The sequence below is a fragment of the Humulus lupulus genome, chromosome 7 (assembly GCF_963169125.1).
Source record: "Humulus lupulus chromosome 7, drHumLupu1.1, whole genome shotgun sequence".
NCBI lineage: Eukaryota > Viridiplantae > Streptophyta > Magnoliopsida > Rosales > Cannabaceae > Humulus > Humulus lupulus.
In genome coordinates, this window is record NC_084799.1 from 91,284,764 (window position 1) to 91,304,637 (window position 19,874).

At 38.8% G+C, this 19,874-nt stretch overlaps 1 protein-coding gene across 1 annotated transcript; it reads right to left on the reverse strand.

Annotated features, from left to right (window-relative positions):
• Nucleotides 1-14,293: 14,293 nt before the first annotated feature.
• Nucleotides 14,294-19,316, reverse strand: LOC133791968 (uncharacterized). Its single transcript, XM_062229877.1, has 3 exons — nucleotides 19,224-19,316; nucleotides 14,795-15,186; nucleotides 14,294-14,506 (listed from the first exon to the last, which is right to left on the reverse strand). Exons 1-3 carry the CDS (start codon nucleotides 19,314-19,316, stop codon nucleotides 14,491-14,493), a joined length of 501 nt encoding a protein of 166 aa, XP_062085861.1. The 3' UTR covers nucleotides 14,294-14,490.
• Between the last annotated feature and the right edge of the window lie 558 nt (nucleotides 19,317-19,874).

Sequence of the window (19,874 nt, forward strand, 5' to 3'; positions counted from 1 at the left end):
ACCCGCCCTAGTTGGGCTGGGGCAGTTTCTTTTGTTAGGCATCTGGCCATCAAGTTCCCGACCTCTAGTGGCATCGATACTTTGAAAGGAGACCAGCTTGCAGGTAGGGAATGCTATAGAATTTTTGTTAGAGGGAAGAAACAAACAAGTGCACATGCACTTGTCTTAATTCAGGACAAGAACGGAATGATCTTCGAAATAAATGAAGAGATTGACCCCAGAATAGAGGAAAGGGCTGACCTCGAGCCACTAGAAGAGCTCAAAGAGGTCAAGCTCAAAGAAGTCAATCCCGCAAAGACTATAAAGGTAGGGAAAAACCTTTCTGAAAAGGCGAAGTAGCAATTAATTTGCTTCTTAAAAAAGAACCGGGATGTTTTTGCATGGTCACATTCGGACATGATAGGGATAAGTCCAAACGTGATAAGCCATGCACTTAATATTGACAAGAGCTTCCCTCCAAAGCAGCAAAAACGAAGACTCCTAGAAGATGATAGAAATAAAGCCCTAAAGGAAGAAGTCGACAGGTTAAAGGCAATTAAGTTCATACAAGATGCCTTCTATCCTGATTGGATCGCCAACCCAGTATTGGTTCCGAAATGCAACAAAACATGGTGAACCTGGATCGACTACTTCGACCTCAACAAGGCATGCCCCAAGGATTTTTTTCCCTTACCTCGGATCGATCAGCTCGTAGATGCCACAGCTAGGCACGACCTTATGTCGTTCATGGACACTTACTCTGGATATAACCAGATTGCCATGCACGCAATGGACCAAGAGCATACGAGCTTTGTAACCGATAAAGGGATATACTGTTACAATGTCATGCCTTTCGGGCTTAAAAATGCTAGAGCAACGTACCAAAGACTCGTGAACAGAATGTTCTCTGAGCAGATAGGTAATAATATGGAAGTTTATGTGGACGATATGTTAGTCAATTCTAAACATAACGACAACCATGTAGATGACCTCGAAGAATGCTTTGTCGTATTACTAAAGTACAACATAAAACTCAATCCCCAAAAATGCTCTTTTGGAGTGTCTTCGAGGAAGTTTCTAGGCTTTATAGTGAACGCACGAGGGATAGAGGTTAATCCTGACAAGATCCAGACATTAATTGATATGCCCTCGCCTCGAAAGCATAAAGATGTCCAGAGTTTAACTGGATGGATGGCGGCATTAAGTAGGTTTATTTCTAAATCTACAGACCATTGTCTTCCATTCTTCAACCTTCTGAGAGGAGGCAAAAAGTTCAAGTGGACGGAGGAATGCGAGCTCGCATTCCAAGATTTAAAGAAACACCTCGCAGAACCTCTGATCTTGTAAAAACCTATCACAGGAGAAGTCTTATACTTGTATCTCGCTACTACCGAGCACACCATTAGTGCTATGCTCGTCTGAGAAGACAAGAAGGTACAAAAACCAATATATTATGCAAGCAAAAGGTTACTAGGGGCAGAATCGAGATACCCTTTAATGGAAAAGCTGGCCCTTAGCCTGATCCATTCATCTCGAAAGCTCCAACCTTACTTCCAAGCGCACCCTAACCATGTGTTGACTGACCAACCACTTCGACAAGTTTTATACAAACCAGAGGCCTCGAGCAGATTGTTATAATGGGTAGTTGAACTCGGACAGTTCGGGATGACTTATCACCCGAGAAGAACCATAAAGGGGCAAGCCCTAACAGATTTCATCGTAGAATGTACTGGAGTATCTGACGACGAAGTTATAACCCCAGCCCACGAGCTGTGAAAGCTTTATGTCGACGGATCTTCCAACGAAAATCGATTTCATTCTGCCTTGAGGTTCAGCTTCGAAGCATCTAATAACGAGGCTGAGTACGAAGCTTTATTGGTAGGACTCTGAATAGCCAAAGAACTCAAGGCAAAGGCAATACACTGCTACAGTGATTCGCAGTTTGTGGTCAACCAAATTTTAGGGGAATATCAAGCTCGAGGCATAAGAATGGTTGCATATTTAGAAAAATCCAAGGCTGCACTCGAACATTTCTAGTTCTACGCCATAGAGCAAGTTCCCCGAGAACAAAACTTAAATACAGATGATTTAGCCAGGCTCGCTACATCCAACGAGGCTGACACGCTAAACATAGTACCAATAGAGTTCATGTCAACCCCCAGTATTAGCAAACCTGAAGAGGAAGATGTATGCATGATCCACTCTGAACCTACCTGGATGACCCCAATTGTTCATTACCTCAAAACCGGCATTCTCCCAGTAGAACGGAACAAGGCTCGAAAACTGATGTATCATATTCCGAGATACACTATTGTGGAAGGAAGGTTATATCAGAGAGGATATTCTATGCCACTACTCTGATGTGTGACTCCACCCGAGGCAAAGAAAATCCTAGAAGAAATTCATGAAGGATTTTGTTGACACCACACTGGGGGCATATTCTGTCAAAGAAAATTATAAGACAAGGATACTTCTGGCCTACTGTCAAAGCAGATGCATTCAAATATGTCAAGAAATATGATAAATGCTAGCGATTCGCAACAATCTCGCGAGCTCCACCATTTGAGCTAACCATGATGACCTCCCCATGGCCATTTGTGATATGGGGAATCGACCTCATCGATATGTTACCAACCCGCAAGGGTGGAGTAAGGTATGCTATGGTTGCGGTTGATTATTTTACAAAATGGACCGAGGCTGAACCCCTGGCAATGATTACCTCAAAAAAAGTTCTGGACTTTGAGGTAAAAAACATCATCTGCCGATACGGAATGCTTAGAAAAATAGTATCAGATAACGGTACTCAATTCGACAGTGAATTATTTACCCATTTTTGTGAAAAGAATGGGTTAATAAAGAGCTTCTCTTCCATGGCCCATCCCCTATCAAATGGCCAGGTTGAAGTAGTCAACAAAACCCTCAAAATATCCATGAAGAAGAGGTTGCAAAAGGCTAAAGGAAAATGGTCCGAGGAGTTACCTCAAGATTTGTGGGCGTATCGAACCATAGCTCGCACTTCAATAGGACATACCCCTTTCTCCCTGTCATATGGATGCGAGGCCATGTTACCAATTGAGGTTGAAATACCTACAATTCGAAGCCATGCTTACGATCAATCCTCGAACCAATCCCAGTTCGAAGTAAGTCTGAACCTAATTGAGGAAAGACGAGATGAAGCTCAGCTGAAGAATGTGGCATATCAGCAGCGAGCGACCCGATACTTAAATAAAAAGGTTTGGGATAGAAATTTCAAATTGGGAGACCTAGTACTAAGACGTGTATTCCTAGCTACAAGATACCCGTCTGCTGGCGTACTCGGACTTAATTGGGAAGGACCTTACCAAATCGAGTCCATTATTCGACTTGGAGTATATAAATTGGTTGGATTAAACAGAGAATTGGTACCTGAGCTTGGAATGGCGAACATCTATGACCTTACAATCAATAGTGTAGGAATGATGTCTCATTATAACCAAGCATGTTTGTTTTTACAAAATTTTTATTAATAAATTCGATTTTGATCAAAAGTCATTTTCTTTTTTATATGTTGTATTTCTTTGCAAACTCTCTTAATTTAACAACCTATGGTCACACTCATAGGATATTAAGGGGGCATCAATGGTATATAATAATACCATAAGTTTGAAAAAATAAATATCATAAAACAAAAATATATGTATCATCAACCAAATTAAATAAGTTATAAGTGTCTTTGTAACACCCCAATTTGCTAATAAGGTTTAGGACCTAGATTAGCGTGTCTGGAGGGCAATAAGTGAATTAACATGATAATATATGAATTTAAATGAATATGTGATTAGAATGCATGTTTAGGTGGAATAAATATGCATGTGGGCCTCGTTTGTATGTTAGGGGTAAAATGGTAATCTTAGCCCGCTGAGGGCATAAATGTGATAATTGTATTATATGATTAGTACCACGTGTGTATGGTGATATTAATGTGATACACGTGCCAAGACGGTCCTAGGGAGCTAATTAGTTTAAAAGTCACAACGGGATTAAATACCCGGCTCGGGAGGAGCCTAGGGGTATTTTGGGAATTTTGTAAATTGGGTTGAGAATAAGTGGTTAATGGTTATTGGTGACTGAGTAACTTGAGTAACCATTGGTAATCAGTAAGGGTAACAAGTTTAGATGGGAAAGTGGTAGATTTGTTGGATTGGTGAAATGGCAAGAGTGTCCTTGAGGTTTTGTTAGGAAATGATCTACTTGGAGGGGTAGAATGATCTTTTGGCAGGATATAGGAACCTTCAGCTGAAGGAAAAGGGTCATTCATGTTTTACACTTGGGCATATTTCTATTTTTGCTAATATTGAAAGAAAACCTAGAGGAGGAAAAGGAAAACTAAGGGCAAATCTCTTGGGATCAAGAAGAAAATTGAAGCTAAGGGAACTTGGAGGATTATTCAGTGAATTGAGGTAAGGAAATTCTGTGTATATGTTGTAGAATTTATCTAAGAATATCATGGAATTGAGAATTGAGTTATGTGCTTTGTTTGGTAAATTCTTGGGATGAATTGAGGTTAGGTTCAGCAGGAGGTTATGATTTGAGCTTGGAACTTGATTGGGAAGAGTAGCTCAAAGTTGAATTCTTGATTGAGGTAAGAGTTTTAAACATGTTTGAATTTCCATATCTGATATGGTTTAAGAATCTAGAAGTCTGGTTTACATTTTTTCTCAAGCTCTGGTTTGAGTTTTGAAAGCTATGGTTTAAATTTCTGAAATCTAAAACTCAAGTGTGGATTTTGGGTGTAATTGTGTAATTGAGCTTGTTGTTGATGTTTATAGGTTGTTAAATGGTTTATTTGGGGTTTTAAACTGATTTTGGGGTTTGGGTATGCATTGGGATTGAATTGGGAGTGTTTTGGCTCGGGGAAAATGCAGGGGAAAACCCAGATTTATGGGTTCGCGAAGGGGCGCCGTGGCCCTGTTCTTTGGCGTTGCGGCTCGAGGTTGAATCAGGAGCTGGGGGACTCTTTGACTTGCTAGGCGCCGCGGCCCTCAAGAGTAGCGCCGTGGCGCTAGGCTATTTTCAGGACAGGGAATTTTTCATTTTTGGGCATTTGTTCCGGGGGCTCGGGGGATGTTTCCGATACATTGTTTTAGGAATTTGGGGATCCCGAGAGTATGAGATTAGTCCCGAAAGGTTGTTTTGGATTGGTTAGTATTAAAGAGTGTTTCATATGTGCTGTGACTATGTTTTCGGAGAGGATCGGGATAGAGGACCGTGCTCGTGACTTTGGTGCATTGTGAAGCTCGGGATACAGGTGAGAAAACTGTAACACCCGTAGAGTAGGGCATGGGCCCATAGTGTTGTTGCACGGCACGGCCCTAGATTGTATTGTTGTTAGGGTGTAGCCTTGATTGAATTATTATACGTTTGAATGTTGTTTGAGAATGCTATGTGTGGTTATAGCAGAATGAACGGCAAAGGAGCCGGGAACGGCGAAGGGCCGAGAACAACAGTGGGGTCGGGTATAACACTTAGCACATGGAGTGCTTATAGTTAGGGTGAGACCCCAATGGATACATGGGATATCCTTACGGTGAGAACCGAGATCCTAGGCTTTGGTAATGCTTCTGGGACAGCATGGTCGTATATGTGTTTAATCTGATGGACTATCTGTTATAATGGTTGTATGATATGCATATGTTATGTGCTGTGTGAGTTTTCTTGCTGGTCTTCGGCTCACGGGTGCTTTGTGTTGCAGGTAAAGGCAAGGAAAAAGTCAACCAGCCATGAGTACGGAGAGTGTGGGGCGACGCGTACATGTTTGGCCTGCCCGACCGCTTTGGTTGGGGGCATTATGAGAAATGGCTGTATTAAACTCTTATTTTGATGGTTAATTACCTGTAAACCTATTTTGGAATTGTAAACACTTTATAAACTGTACTTTGGGATCCCAAATATAAGACACTTGAAATTTCCAATAAATTAAAGAATTTTCAAAGATTACAGCCTTGACTTCTGTTTAATCACACTTTTTTTCTAAAAACCTCGTTTAGCGAGTTAATTGCACATTTTAAACTCAGTTAGTAACGACTCTAAGGTAGTAGGGCGTTACAGTCTTGATATAACTAGATACATGAGCTAAGATGATCTGGATAACCGGATTATTTAAAAATGTCTGGATATAACCAGATACATGAGCTAAGATGATCTGGATAACCAGATTATATATAAAAATGTCTGGATATAACCAGATACGCGAGCTAAGATGATCTGGATAACCAGATTATATATAAAAATGTCTGGTTATAACCAGATACGCGAGCTAAAATGATCTGGACACAACCAGATTATGAATAAATAAATACAAGTATATGGATTACAAACCAAACACGACCTAAATAGGTTTGGAACAAACCAACTAAAACTAATCGGCAAAAGTTGGGAAAAATTTAAACGTACTTCGAGCTAAGTCGAAATCGAGGATGGAATATTTTGCAAAAAAATAGTTTCAACCTCATAACCTTAAGGAGCTACTCGAGGAAGAGGAAAAGTTACTAGAAAATAAGAATATAATCAAACTACCTATCTTACATGCCACATAAGTACTTTCGAGTGCGTGGTAAAAGTAAGGTCCGACCTTGACAAAAAACGAGATCAGACATGGATATATCGAGCAAACTGTGTATAAATGCATTGAAACTCCAACTTAAATCCAACAGATGTTTGTATGAATCAACAAACGTAGAGGCAAACATTTAATATAAAATGCTCAAAATATTTTGAACTAGAAATGTGAAGTAAAAATATTAAAGTAAAGTCGAGCATAAATTTAAAATATCGAATGTGAGTTTGGACAAACAAAAAATAACTCTTATACGAGCTATAAATTATTTTTGCCCCGAGGACATATATATATAAAACAAGGTTTAACCATTAAAAAAAAATTAATGGGACGCAGCCCATGATCTTGCTTCTAGGAAGCTGGAGCGTCCCCCTCGGCAGCATCCGGCATCTCCTTAAACTTTTCAGCCTCCTCCTCATCTTCCTCTGCCTCCAACCGAGCTTGCCATCTTGCCAAGAACTCATCCTCGAGGGTATCCAGAAAGTTTGTATCAAGGTCGGCATTGTTGGCCCGATCCTGTACATGGTCGTGTCTACTGCGCAATCCTTCTTTTGATTGAATTCTTCGAGGATGCGAGCCTTTTCACCCTCCTCGAGCTTAGCATTCAACTTTTGAAGCTCCTTAACCCTGAGTTCTCCTCCTCGAGCTCTTTGATTCTCGAGTTCTTCTTTTCGAGCTCGGCCTCCAGCTTCGACTTGGCAGCTTTGAACTCGTCAGCGAGCTTAAGCTGGAGATTCTTCAACTCTTGAGCATAGGACATGCTCGAACGAACCTCATTGTTCAGCTTGTAATTCATTTGAGCAAATGCAGCAATGACCTACACACACAAAAATTGGGTAAGAGCATATACCAAGTAAAACCCAAATAAATAACAAGAGTAAGAGAAAAAATTGCCGAATAGATGAGATGGATACCCTTGTCGTAAAGGGCATTGGAATCTCACGAGTTTTTCAGGAATTGCCACTGAGGAGCCCCAAGATTGCTGAAGCTTTGGCCCACTTGAGACAGGACATCCTAGCCAAGAGTGGCTCTGTGGGTCCCCGCACCACGGTCGATCACATACTCATCAGAATGAGTCGAAATCGACAGCAAGTGCTCCCAAGTGGGAACTGGCTTCTTCGGAGCTAGTGCGGTCATCTGAAGAATTTGGGTGGTAGGAGGTAGAGTTTGGGTTGACCTGGGAGTTTGAAGTCACAACTTGGCTTGGGCCTTGGGGGCCCTGAGGAGGGGTCACTTTAGCCCTTTTTGCAACCTTAGCTGGCCGTCCCTTTTTTGTGACGCCCTCAAGCGTTTGCTTTGTTTGGCTCTCGAGCGGCAATTAAGCGTGTTATCGAGGTCAGATTCCATATCGCCTGCATAATCAAGTCACACAATAGTATACGAGCTCAAAATACTAAAGTAAATGCGAAGCAAACATTTAATGGAAACAAAGATTCAAGTAGCGAGAAACCTAACTGGAACTCTCCCCCTAGCTCGTGCTTGGTGACCAAGTAATCCTCCTATCTTCATAGGAGGCTGAATGAGTCCCTTCCCTATATGTGGAAGTTAACCTCGAAAGGTCCCTATAGTCGTTTGTTCCGTATTGAACGGCTACCCCATCCCAAACTTCGTTTAAACTATACATAGTTTGGTATTTCCCTAGCCAACTATCAAACTTATGAACCCTATCGTCTACCCAATACTATACATGGAAATTATCCCAGGAATGGGAATAGAATCAGGGTGTCGGGTTTATATTGTAGCAGGGAAGGGGACCACAAGGCCGAGCTGAGAATGACTTTACCTCTGTCACTCGAGCTCGAAGCCTCGTCGTTCGCATCATTTCCCGAGCACGGACTCCTGCGGCGACGGGCTGGGGATCGGACCCTCGAGCTCGTTTACCTCTGCCTCGGAGGAAGCTTGCCAGTAGGGAGTGGTACATGCTCCCATATGGTGTATTTATGGTAGGTGGCATCATCCGTCGACTAATCCTGCTCCAGAAGGCCGCAGGCTCGAAGCTTATCTTCATGAAGAAAATAAGATAGAGAATGCCTACCGTACGACAGCTGGAGCAAGGCTTCGTTATGCTCCCTCATTGTGTCCATGGGGGTGGGACGGTGATAGTTGGCTGACGAATCGGATACATTTCAATTAGTTCGAGCCTAAACATTAATCAAGCATGAAAAGAAAGGAAGATGTATACTACGGATTCGTTGGAACGAATAGAACTTCGAAGGAGCCAGGCCATCTGTCCAAAAGAAGGCCATCTTGAAGTTGGGGGGATAGTTGGGCATGTCCTCAAAGATCTTCTTCTCCTTGGGATAGCTCGACATGTAGTAGAAGCCATCTCCTCCCCATGCTCGGGAGGGCTTGCTTTTCAGGCAAAAGAGATACAAGATCTCTCTTGGCGAAGGTCCTTCCCACTTCAGTTCGTGGTACAGCTACCTTAGGGCTAAGAAGACCCTGTATGGTTGGTCTAGAGTTGGAAGGGCACGAGCCCAACAAAATCCAAAAATATCCTTAAAAAAGGATTTCGAGGGAAGTAGAGCCCCTACCTTCATATGCTCACGACCCCAGGCCGTGAGCTTAAGTTTATTGTCCAGATGCCCATTACCCGAGGCGTAGCAGCTTCATTTGTTGGAGGTAGGAGCTCGACACCTCAGCGAGCCTGGCAATCCTAGGCCGTGGCGAGCCAGGATGTCGAAGATCTGTCCTAACAAAGTAACCGAGCTCCAGTAATGCTCGACCTTGAAAAAGTCCTCCCTGGAGGTAGGAATAGCAGCAGGTCGCGAGGTGGACAGACAGTTTGATGAAACCTCCACCAGCGAGAAAGTAAGCTCACCAGGCTTGTAGGCAACGATTACTTTGAGTGTGGGGTCGAGAGGGATCGATCTAAGCTCGAGGTCCGGGTCTGGATAGATTGTGATTCAAAGTTTCCTCCTCTTCTTCTCCTCGACCTCATCGATTTGGCGCCGGAAGTGAGCTCGAATATCCTTTTGCTCGCTCCTCACTTCGTACTCGTGAATTATCTGCTGGTTTCGAGTGAAGGGCAATTCTGGACTTGGAGTTGTCGGAGAATAGGGAACTGCGGCACTGACCCCCACCATTTTTAAGAATTCTATGACATCTACCAAGAAAGAAAAGGGTGAGGGACAGGCACACAAGAAATAAGAGTAAAAATTTATGTGATTCGAGCTCAAATGCCCAAAATCACGGAATAAGCTCGAAACCGAAATCTCGAAAGAACGGGTCGAACTTGAGGGAATCCTCGAGCCATTGTAAGGTTCGGGTTTCGAGTGTGTATTTGATGCGAAGGAGGGAAAGTGGATTCATTTAAAGAATCCCAGATTTTCAAGGGAAAAGTTGATGGTTACTCAAAAAAGGTGATAATTTTGGGAAACGTGCACTTTGAAACCCTAATTCCTTAGTCTATTTCTTGGTCTACGCAGTATATTACCCGTAGTCTAAAAAATAATAAAAAATATACATTTGCATCCTTTAAACTAAATTTGGGTTTGAAACCCGTGATATCAGAAATCCTATAGCTCCAGTTATGTGGATTTTACTACATGTGAGTTTAGAGTTACGAGATTTAGGAACTTAGAAGTTAGGATTCTATTTTTTTTATTTTTAATTTTAATTTTTTAAAACAAGCTTTGACTCCTTAGACCTACCTCTGAATGATTTGACCGAGTCCTAAGCCTTTGACTGATGAATATTCAAATATTTTCAATTAAATTCATTATTTTTATTCAAAGCCAAAAAGAAGATTTTTATTCCTAGAACTCTATAAATAGGACTTAGAACCCAGCCCTTCTCCTCACACTTCAGCTGTGATCAGACTCCAAGGTGCTCGTACTACCATAGAGTGATAAACACTTGGGTTGGGAAAAAGATTTTCCATTCTTAAGCTTTATAAAATACTTGGGAAGTGAGGTTCAGTGTATTTCGGTATTGGAGTTAGACCAATCCATAAGGTCAACTAAGGTACTCCTATTCTTTAAGTACAATTCTTTAAAACTCTTTAGTTTTCTTTAGTTCCTTTTATTCAGATCCTAACTTTCATTATTGGTTCTCGATTAGGTTCTTGAAAGTTAAGTTCTTTCTTGGTAAGTTTCGTCTTGATGGTTTAGTTTCCACATTCATTCTTTATTTTTTAGAAATACTCACCATTTGTATTGTTTGTTTTAGGAGTGTTACAAATCCCGTCCTTGTTCTCATAACCCGGTGTTGGTAAGGAAAATAGGACACATTTTATGTGCTTATATGTTATGTTATGTTTATGTTATGTTATGTTATGATATGTTATGCTATATGTTTATGCTAGGATATGTATATGTATGATATGTTTTAGTTCTTGGGTATATGTTTTGTTTAGATAACAAGCATATAATTTGTTTAGATAACAAATAACTTGTTTAGATAACAAATCCTAATAGTATATTCCTTGGGCATATGATTTGTTTAGATAACAAGCCCCATAAATTTATTTGACTTGTTTAGATAACTAGCCCTGTAGAATTATGGGCATATGATTGCCTAGCTAGCAAGCCCCAAGATGTATGATGGCCATTGTAATAGATGTTTTTGTAGCCATATGTTTTATAGTGTATGCTTATGATATATGATATATGTTTTAGATAGTCTTATGTTCTTTTATAGTATTCGATGTAGTCTTATGCTTATGTTTACGATGTATGTTTTGTTTTTAGTAGATTTTCCTTGCTGGGCATTAGGCTCATTCCTTTATTTTAGTGTGATGCAGGAAAATGATTATGGAGGCAGAAGGATTCTTGGTAGCATGGCATGTGTTTTGAGGATGAATGGAATGGATGGGCTGCGTGTCGATCGAGGATGACGTTTATTTTAGTCTTTTGAAATATGTCTCTTTTGTAATTCCGCATTCAGATTTTTTTTGAACTTGTTTTTAAAGCTATGTTTTGTAAACAATGGGATCTCATACCATACCATACCACACCATACCATACAATATCATATCACATTTTATTTTAAATTTTTAATAAAGACATGCTATTTCTTATATTTTGGGTTTTCAATAAAGGCATGTAATTTCTAATGTTTGTATCGAAATAGTAGCTATCTCTAGTAGTTTTAATGGTCCAAGGTCTTACAAATAGTTGGGTCATTACAAGAGCTCTCTTAACAGCTTGGAATAATTTTAAACATATCTTTACATTTCTGTTCACCTAGTATAGGGTACAATGGGCGAACAAGTTCTCTTTCTGTATGGAAACATAGAAATGAACAGGTTCTTTACATGTTTCTGGCATGTTATTCCAATCCTTCTGTGGTTGCTCTTGCCCCTAATAAAGACATAGAAGCAAGTAAAATTCCACACACTAGCCTTGCAAGGTTTCCGAGCCCTCCTACCTTCCTGTTCACCTAGCCCACCACTCCATTATGGGGGGCATATTTCCCTCTTCGGATAGTTGGGATTGCCTACTCCTTATCCACCTTTGGAGTGTATGCACGAGTGCACAACTATTTTTCGAGGATTTGTGGTTTATACTCATGGGCGATCAGGTTGCACCATCTATTCTCGTGTGTTGTATACAAGTGAATGAACATGAGATCTTTCCTAGGTTTTCCAGCTTTGTTGTGGTATCCATCAATTCCATAAATGCACATAGGGTTCTAAGCAATGGTTTTATCACTGTTAACAACTTGAACAAGCTGCCGCCATACGTGGATCTTTCCTTGAACCGTCGTGATTCCTCTGCCTTGTAACTCGAAATCGTTGGATTTTTTTATTTTTTTATTCCAGCCTCATGCCCCAATTTGGACGCAATTAAGTTAAATTATTTTTCATATAGATCTGTGATTTGTCTCGACGAATATGGTGTTTTCTAACAACTTGCCATTACTTTGCAGATGGCCTGGATAAAAATTAACAGGTGACTGATCTGGCCCTTGACGACGTGTGGAGTCTTCTAGGGATGATTTCATCAAATTCTTTATTCATAGACTTCGTTAGATCGAACCTCTTTATCTTGAATCCGCTCTCAATGAAAGCACCAAACTGTTGACGTTGTTTTTCATCAACTTGATAACATAAGAGCATGGATTCAAGAATATAGATATAATAAAATAAATAACACCATATTTTATAGTGGTTCGGCCCCAAAAAAATAACCTACGTCCACTTAATAACTTTTATAAATATTTAAGCTTGAAGAACCATAGTTTCTGGCGAACTTGCGTCGCCGGTTGTTCTATAGTCTTCCTCCGCTTTACATTACATAAGGATTGTTTATACAAGAATGATCATTCGGCATTATCAATTGCCTCATCCATTTCTATCCCAGCTCCTCTTATTTATAGTGAGGAGTTTAGGGTTAAAATTCGATCATGGGCCTAAGTTATTGGGCTTGGCCTGCAAATAATACATTACAACAGAAATATACTTATATTTTTATAAATGACAACTCTGTACTCCTATCCTAACCCTGTTAGAATGGATGTTGTGTGTTGAACGAACATGATCATTTTCCTTGTGCGAAAAGAGGTGAAATAACTTGTCTTGTACGAACATAAGTTGAGGAATGCAGCTACGTGACTAAATCCCTTCTGTTAGCGCTTGGTAGTCTGCTTTGTACTCTGTGAGAACAGGAACCAATTTGCACTGCATGAGAACATGAACCAATTTGCACTCTATGAGAACATGAACCATTTTGCACTGCATCAGAACAGGAAGGCAAAATGTTCCATTCATACTCCCTTCATAATTGCTATTTTTTTAAATGTCATAAATGTCCAAAAAAAAATGGGTATAACAATGTTAGAATGGAAAATTTCAGGAAAAATATGAAGTTTGGAGTTGGGCCAACATTTTTCGTTCAACTCATATTTTGATTGGTTTGTCTCTATGCAAGTCTGAAACTTGAACTTTAATTTTGACTATGATCCAAACGTTTTATAGGAAAATCTCTAGAAATATAAGTTGTAGATCTCTTTCTCAGCTTTCTACATCATTTTGAATTGGGTGGTTTGGAGTTTGGATGAGAAAATTATACGTATTTTACTGAATAAGGTCAGATCAGGAAAAATACTCTTTGAATTGCAAGCCCTGCGAGCTAGTGTGTTGTCGCAATTGAAACTTATTTAGAGGCTTTTCAAAACCCATTTAAGTGGTACAAAAAAAAAAAAAAAAAAACTCATATAAGAGGGATTTCATCATTTTCATCATAGTTATCATAGAAGATCATATTTGAATGTCGAGGGTAAATTTTTGGAGAAAAAAACACAAGACAAGAGTGTATTTGAAGATTCAAGACAAATCTACACACTAGTTTTATCTTTTCTTCTTCTTCTTTATTTTTTTTCTTGTTCTTTTGAATTTCAAGCCATGATTTGTGACTATTGTTTAGTATTTTCCATTATGAACATGAAATAAATTTCTTTTTCTAGGGCCTTAATGCACTACGAAAAAATTATTGATTTGTGGGATTTAAAAATGTTAATATTTTTCACTTTTTAAGACACTTATTGAATTAGTGACATTTGTCACAAATGTAAGCTAGTGTCACTAAAAACTTCAAATGTCACCATCTTTTGTATTAATTTTATGAAGAAAAATAAAATAAAATTAGGGACATTTACAAAATGTTACTAAACCAGATCTTTTCCCTAAAATATAGTTTACAAATTATATATTATTATTTGTTTGCATAATTATGAAAACATGAGAATTAAATAGAGACAAATTTTTAAACGTAAAAATTTTATTTTATTAGTAGGAAATTTTAAATACATAAAAAAGTACATGAATATATTTAAAAAAAACAATAATTCCAATAAATGGAACTACAACAATACATCAAATGACTTCTACACATAATCATCATCTCTTTTCAAGTGACTTTCGTCTAAATAAGCCTTCTAGTATTTCAACTTTTTGCAACTTGCAAGAGAGAAACTTATGTATTGATTTTCCTGCAATAAAAGTTAGCATTAGTTGACCTGAGAAAACAGTCACAATAACAATTACATTATCCTTACTCCAATCACTAGAGGAAAGAAAGAACCCCGTTAGAAAATTACCAGTGATATTCTACATGAGAGGCTTTAATTACAGGTGGGTTGTATGATATATGTGCTGAAAAATGCTTAGGCAAATTGCATAAATGAAATTGTAACCAAAGAAATGGTATTGGCCAATGACCTAATTTTCATGAAGTGATAAACTAATACAGAAATGTTAAATGGAGAGAGGGGACATACCATTGAGAGAGGGACGGGAGGGTTTGCAGATCGGCTGGGCAGATATGAAGAACATCGGAGATTGGGATGCTTCGCAAAGGCAGAGAAGGGTACACAAGAGCTTGAGCTTCTATGATCAAAGATGAATAACTCCCTCGCATAGGAATAGCAAATCCAGCTACAATCCTTCCATTGTCGTCTCTGACTACAACTTTAGCGCATGTAGCTGCATCAATATTTGCTTTCAAATGACCTGTAGGTGTAGAATCCACTGAATATTTGTTCTTGAATTTTTTTCCACCATGTTTACATTCTGAATTTGCTGAACCTCCCAATAGTTTTGAAGAAAAGAAGTAACCCAACTTGGAATTTCCTTGAGGGGAATAGTCGATTTTCTGAAAAGTGTTAAAATTCTATTGTTCCAAACAACCCAAATCAGACAAAGAAAAACATTAAAATAATGTTTAGGTAAAAGTTTAAAAGTACACAATATAAAATCTGATATGTGAAGGTGTTGGTGTGTTGTAAAAATGTAGCACACCAATTTTGTTTTATTTTATTAATTTTTGTGCTTTATTTTATTATTAATTGTTAAGTTTCAATTGTATTTGAATTTTTTGGTAGAAAATATGTGATTTCATTTGTTAATTGATTTATTTAATTAATTGTTTTAATTTGTTAGTACTTGAGTTTTGGTTGTGTGCATCAATGTGCGTGGTTAGTAGAAATGCACTCTAGCACTTGTGTGTGTGTGTATGTGCATGATATGCATGATGAACATGCATTAGTTTTCTATGCATAATGTATTTTTTTTCATTTTTATTTATTTATTTTTATTATTTAACAAAAATAGAAATTGATGTAATTAAATAGGGGATATTCTAGAATGTTAGTGTTCACATTAGAAAATGGAAACCAAGAGGAGAGAAAGGGAAGGTAGCGTGAGGAAAAGAGGGAATTTCTTTACCATTTATTTATGAATTTAAATCAAATAAAGATAAATAGAGTAAGAGCCTTTGAGGTTGTAATGACCCAACTAATTCTAAGACTTTGGACCATTAAAACTACTATACGTGGACATTATTCTTAAGAAAACATACATAACTTTATTAAAAACTATAAGGTAAAATTAATTATGTTTTCTATGTAACATACATAAAGTTATGTTTTATTTGTCAAACAATGGGATCCCATACCCCGAATTTATGAATTTCAACATTTACCTTATAGTTTTTAATAAAGTTATGTATGTTTTCTTAAGAATAGTGTCTATGTATAGTAGTTTTAATGGTCCAAAGTCTTAGAATTAGTTGGGTCATTACAGAGGTATTAGTTGTCTTGTGTTAAACTTGGAAGGTGGCAAGTTGAAGATTTAGTGTGAGTGTGGCCTTGCTTTGCCAAGTATTGATGAGAGAGAGAGGGGCTACATTGTCGGTTAACAAGGGGAGATAGTTTCCTCTTTTGTGCTTCTATTACTTGACCTTGGAAGAGAGAATCAAGTGAGAGGATAGGGGAATTGAATTGGGGGATTTCCTTTAGGGTTAGGCTTTGAGATGAAAGGAAAGAGAGGGTTTTCCCTTGCTCTTTTGTGTGCTAGCCAGCGACATAGAGAGGAAGAGAAAGAGAAGGCACGAGATAGAGAGAATAAGAGAGAAGGAAATGGAAGAAGGAGGACAAGAAGGCTAGGGTTTGGAATTTCTAGGTATGTCTTGAATTGGTTTTTGGTTTTGATTCTTAAGTCTAGTTATTCTCCCCAGTTCTAATGGTTTGTTTCTTTCTCTTCTTTGTGATGGTGTGCCAAGAGTATTCTTTTGCTTTTGTGTTTTTGGAACACAATCAAGGGAGGTAATGGTTTTTCTCTCAATCCTTATTTGTTGAAGATTTGATTCTTGGTTGTGCTATGGAAATAAACAATAGATGGAGGTCGGTATCTTTGATGGACTAGAGGCTATATGTTAGTCTTTTCAGGTGGATCTTTGAACCGGTTAGGGTACACAGATTCATATTTTAGACCGAATGTTGAGAACAGGAAGTCTACTTCTAAAAAAATGTGTTTACTCTTGGGGGTGGAGCTATGATTTGAAGAAGCAATAGGTTGTCTGCCATCTTAGTAGCTGTGATTTGGAGAAGTGTTATGCTATATGCCATTTCAAAATCCACCTTGGAGGCTGAGTACATAGCTGCGTCTATGGAGGCTAAGGAAATAGTCAAGCTAAGGAAGTTCTATACGGATCTTAGTGTTATAACAAAAATTGGATAAACCACTCATTTTTTCTAGTGATAATAATTAGGAAATAGCGAATTCGAAACAACCTCAAAGCCACAAAAGAGCAAAGCATATAAAGAGAAAGTACCATATTACTGAGGATGTGTGGTGAAGGTGTGATGTGAAGGTGATGAAAATAGAATTGGAAGGCAATGTTTCATATCCTTTTACAAAGATATAAGCAAAGAGCATAACTGTGAAGCATGTAGAATGAATGGTTTTGAGAACACATGTCCCATTTGTTTTAAAAGGGCAAGTGGGAGTTTGTTGGGTTTTATGCCCTTATAAAACTATGTTGAACATGTAACACGATTTTATATTATCAGTAAAATTAGTATAAATCATTTAGTTTTAAAATTGTGTTGCTTTCTTGTTTTATTACATGATTATTGGTAACATTTATAAAATTCCGAACATATAAATAGTTACAAATATAATGACTAGGTCACAATGGATTATGATTGTAATTATATGTTCAAACAAACATGTCCTAAGATTAGATCAGTGCATTGAGTTTTCACTGATTTAGTAATCTATGATATGATCTGCTTACACATTCGGGTGTGATGTCTTATCCAAGGCATTGGCCAAGTAGATAAGATCAAATGTATATGGGTACATTGGACTAGGATTGATATTTATTATTAATAGATGAATAAGTATTGATGTTATCAAATCTAATCAATGTCACAAAGTTGACCATAGGTCAAGTCGATCTTAATTCTGAATGATGATATTTTCGTAATTATAATATTTAAAACTTTTAACCTGTTCGTTACCAGCTTACCCTACAGTCTAGCCCATACTTACATCTTGGGGATTTAGTAGTGTAATTGAGTGGGAGTGTTATTCATAGATATGAAATATATAATTTCTGTATGAGAAGTGAAATGATGATTTCCTTAAATGCTTTGTTCAAAAGGTTAAATGATTGAGATTTCATTTTTTTGAATGATTTCACGGAAATATCATTTATAAGGAACACGGGCTGCGACATTCTCCCCCATGCCGCAGCGTCTGGGCAAACTAGAGGCGTTTCCAGCCTCTTCAAATAGGCGGGCCGCGGCACCTAAAGAGTAGGGTTGCGACTTGGGCCTCCAAACACAGAAAACCCAGTTTCTTTTCTCCATTTTCTTCAAGTTAACACATAAGAACACACCTTAACCATAACCAAACATTAAAATCGAGTCTAGAATCCACAATAACACAACATAGTTATCATAATTACCCTAGAAACTAATCCATATCCTCAACAAAATTCGGATTCAAAACCAAAGTTTAAACCTCAATAAAACCTAAACTATGGCAGAATTCATCAAGAAAACAGGGTACAAACCTTACCTCCAACTGCAGACTATGCCTCTGAATAATCCTTCAATGATCCTAGCTCCAGTTCTTCATTCCCCAAGCTCCCTATCTTAAAATTCCCTTAGGTTTCCAGCTCCTTCTCCCAAAAACTTCATAAAGAAACCCCAAGTCTCCCAAGGAAGGAGATAGAACATGTTAGAGAGAGAGAGAGAGAGAGAGAGAGAAATTTTTTACTGAAGCTTATCTATTTTTGTCTAAAGTTTCTACACAATTCAAGTTGGTTGTGTCTAACCTTATGGTAAAAAGACCACAATGCCCCCTTAGGCATACCCTTACCCTTTAGTAACCCCAGGGACAATATCGTCATTAGCCTCAACATCCATTAATCCTCATTTTGTCCTAGAAATTCCCATTTATTCTCGCATGTCCAACTTACTACCAAAATCCTACTCATTCCTCGATAAATCCCAAATATACATTACACTTCCTAAACTATCCCTAGGCTCGCCTCGAGCCGGGTATTGGACCCCGTTGTGACTATTCCGCTAACCCGCTCACTAGAATCGTCTCGAGTTGTATACTGCAAATATATCCACATAATAATGTGGTCTCAATCATTTACTCACATATAATAACATTTATGCCTGCAACGAGCCAATATTACAAATATGCCCAAACTATCAATAATGGGCCCACATGCATATTTAATACAAATAAACATGCATTTAAATATATTCATTTCATCATATATATCATGCTTGCAACATAGTCACGCATTTAATCAACTAATCACACATACATCCAATTACGCCCTCCCAGCATGTTAATCAAGGCATTAAACCTTATTAGCATTTTTGGGAAGTTACACCGGAACACCATCCCCATCCTCTCCTCTAAGACGACCGACTGCCCTTCCCTAGGAAGGGTTGGGTTGATGGGAAGCACAGGAGCATCCGGGAGCTCCGACATAATTATGAGACCTTCTCCAGGGGAGTGTGCCTCGATCATAATGGAGTCCCTCACTGTCTTGGCCTTCTTGGCCCGCTCCGCAGACGACACTGCAGCGAAGTCCGTCTTCCTTTTATTCGCCTCACCTTCTACGGAAGGCTACTACTCCAAATTTATGACTTGGAGGGGAGTAGGTGGTGGTAAACACTACTGAGCAGATGCCATAGTGGCTGCGGCGGCAGCTTGAGCTCTCTCCAGGGTCCCCGCGGCCGGTTCTGTGGCCTCGACCATCAGGTTGATGATCGTCGTCCTGGGCGGGATCTTGGCAACCTTCTTCGATGTTGCCTTGGCCTTCGCAGCCCTGGCTTCAATCATTTCTTTCATCTTGGCCACAGGATTAGCCATGTCTAGTTCACTTGAAGTAAGAACAAATTACAGATTAGCAACGAAGCAGGAAGGACAAATAAAAAAGAAACATGCAAGTTTAAGTCCTCTAGGACGGACCCTTATAAATGAAACGGGCCCGACTTAATTCTCCTAGGGTAAAAGCATGAGTTTGATCCCCCATGTCATCCAGGC

What these genes read in the sequence shown, in the direction of transcription:
- LOC133791968 (XM_062229877.1), bottom strand. Translation starts at nt 19,316, where the DNA reads ATGTCGGAGCTCCCGGATGCTCCTGTGCTTCCCATCAACCCAACCCTT. An exon ending in TAGAGGAGAGGATGGGGATG is followed by an intron (nt 15,187 to 19,223) that starts GTGTTCCGGTGT and finishes TTGGAACAATAG; the next exon opens with AATTTTAACACTTTTCAGAA.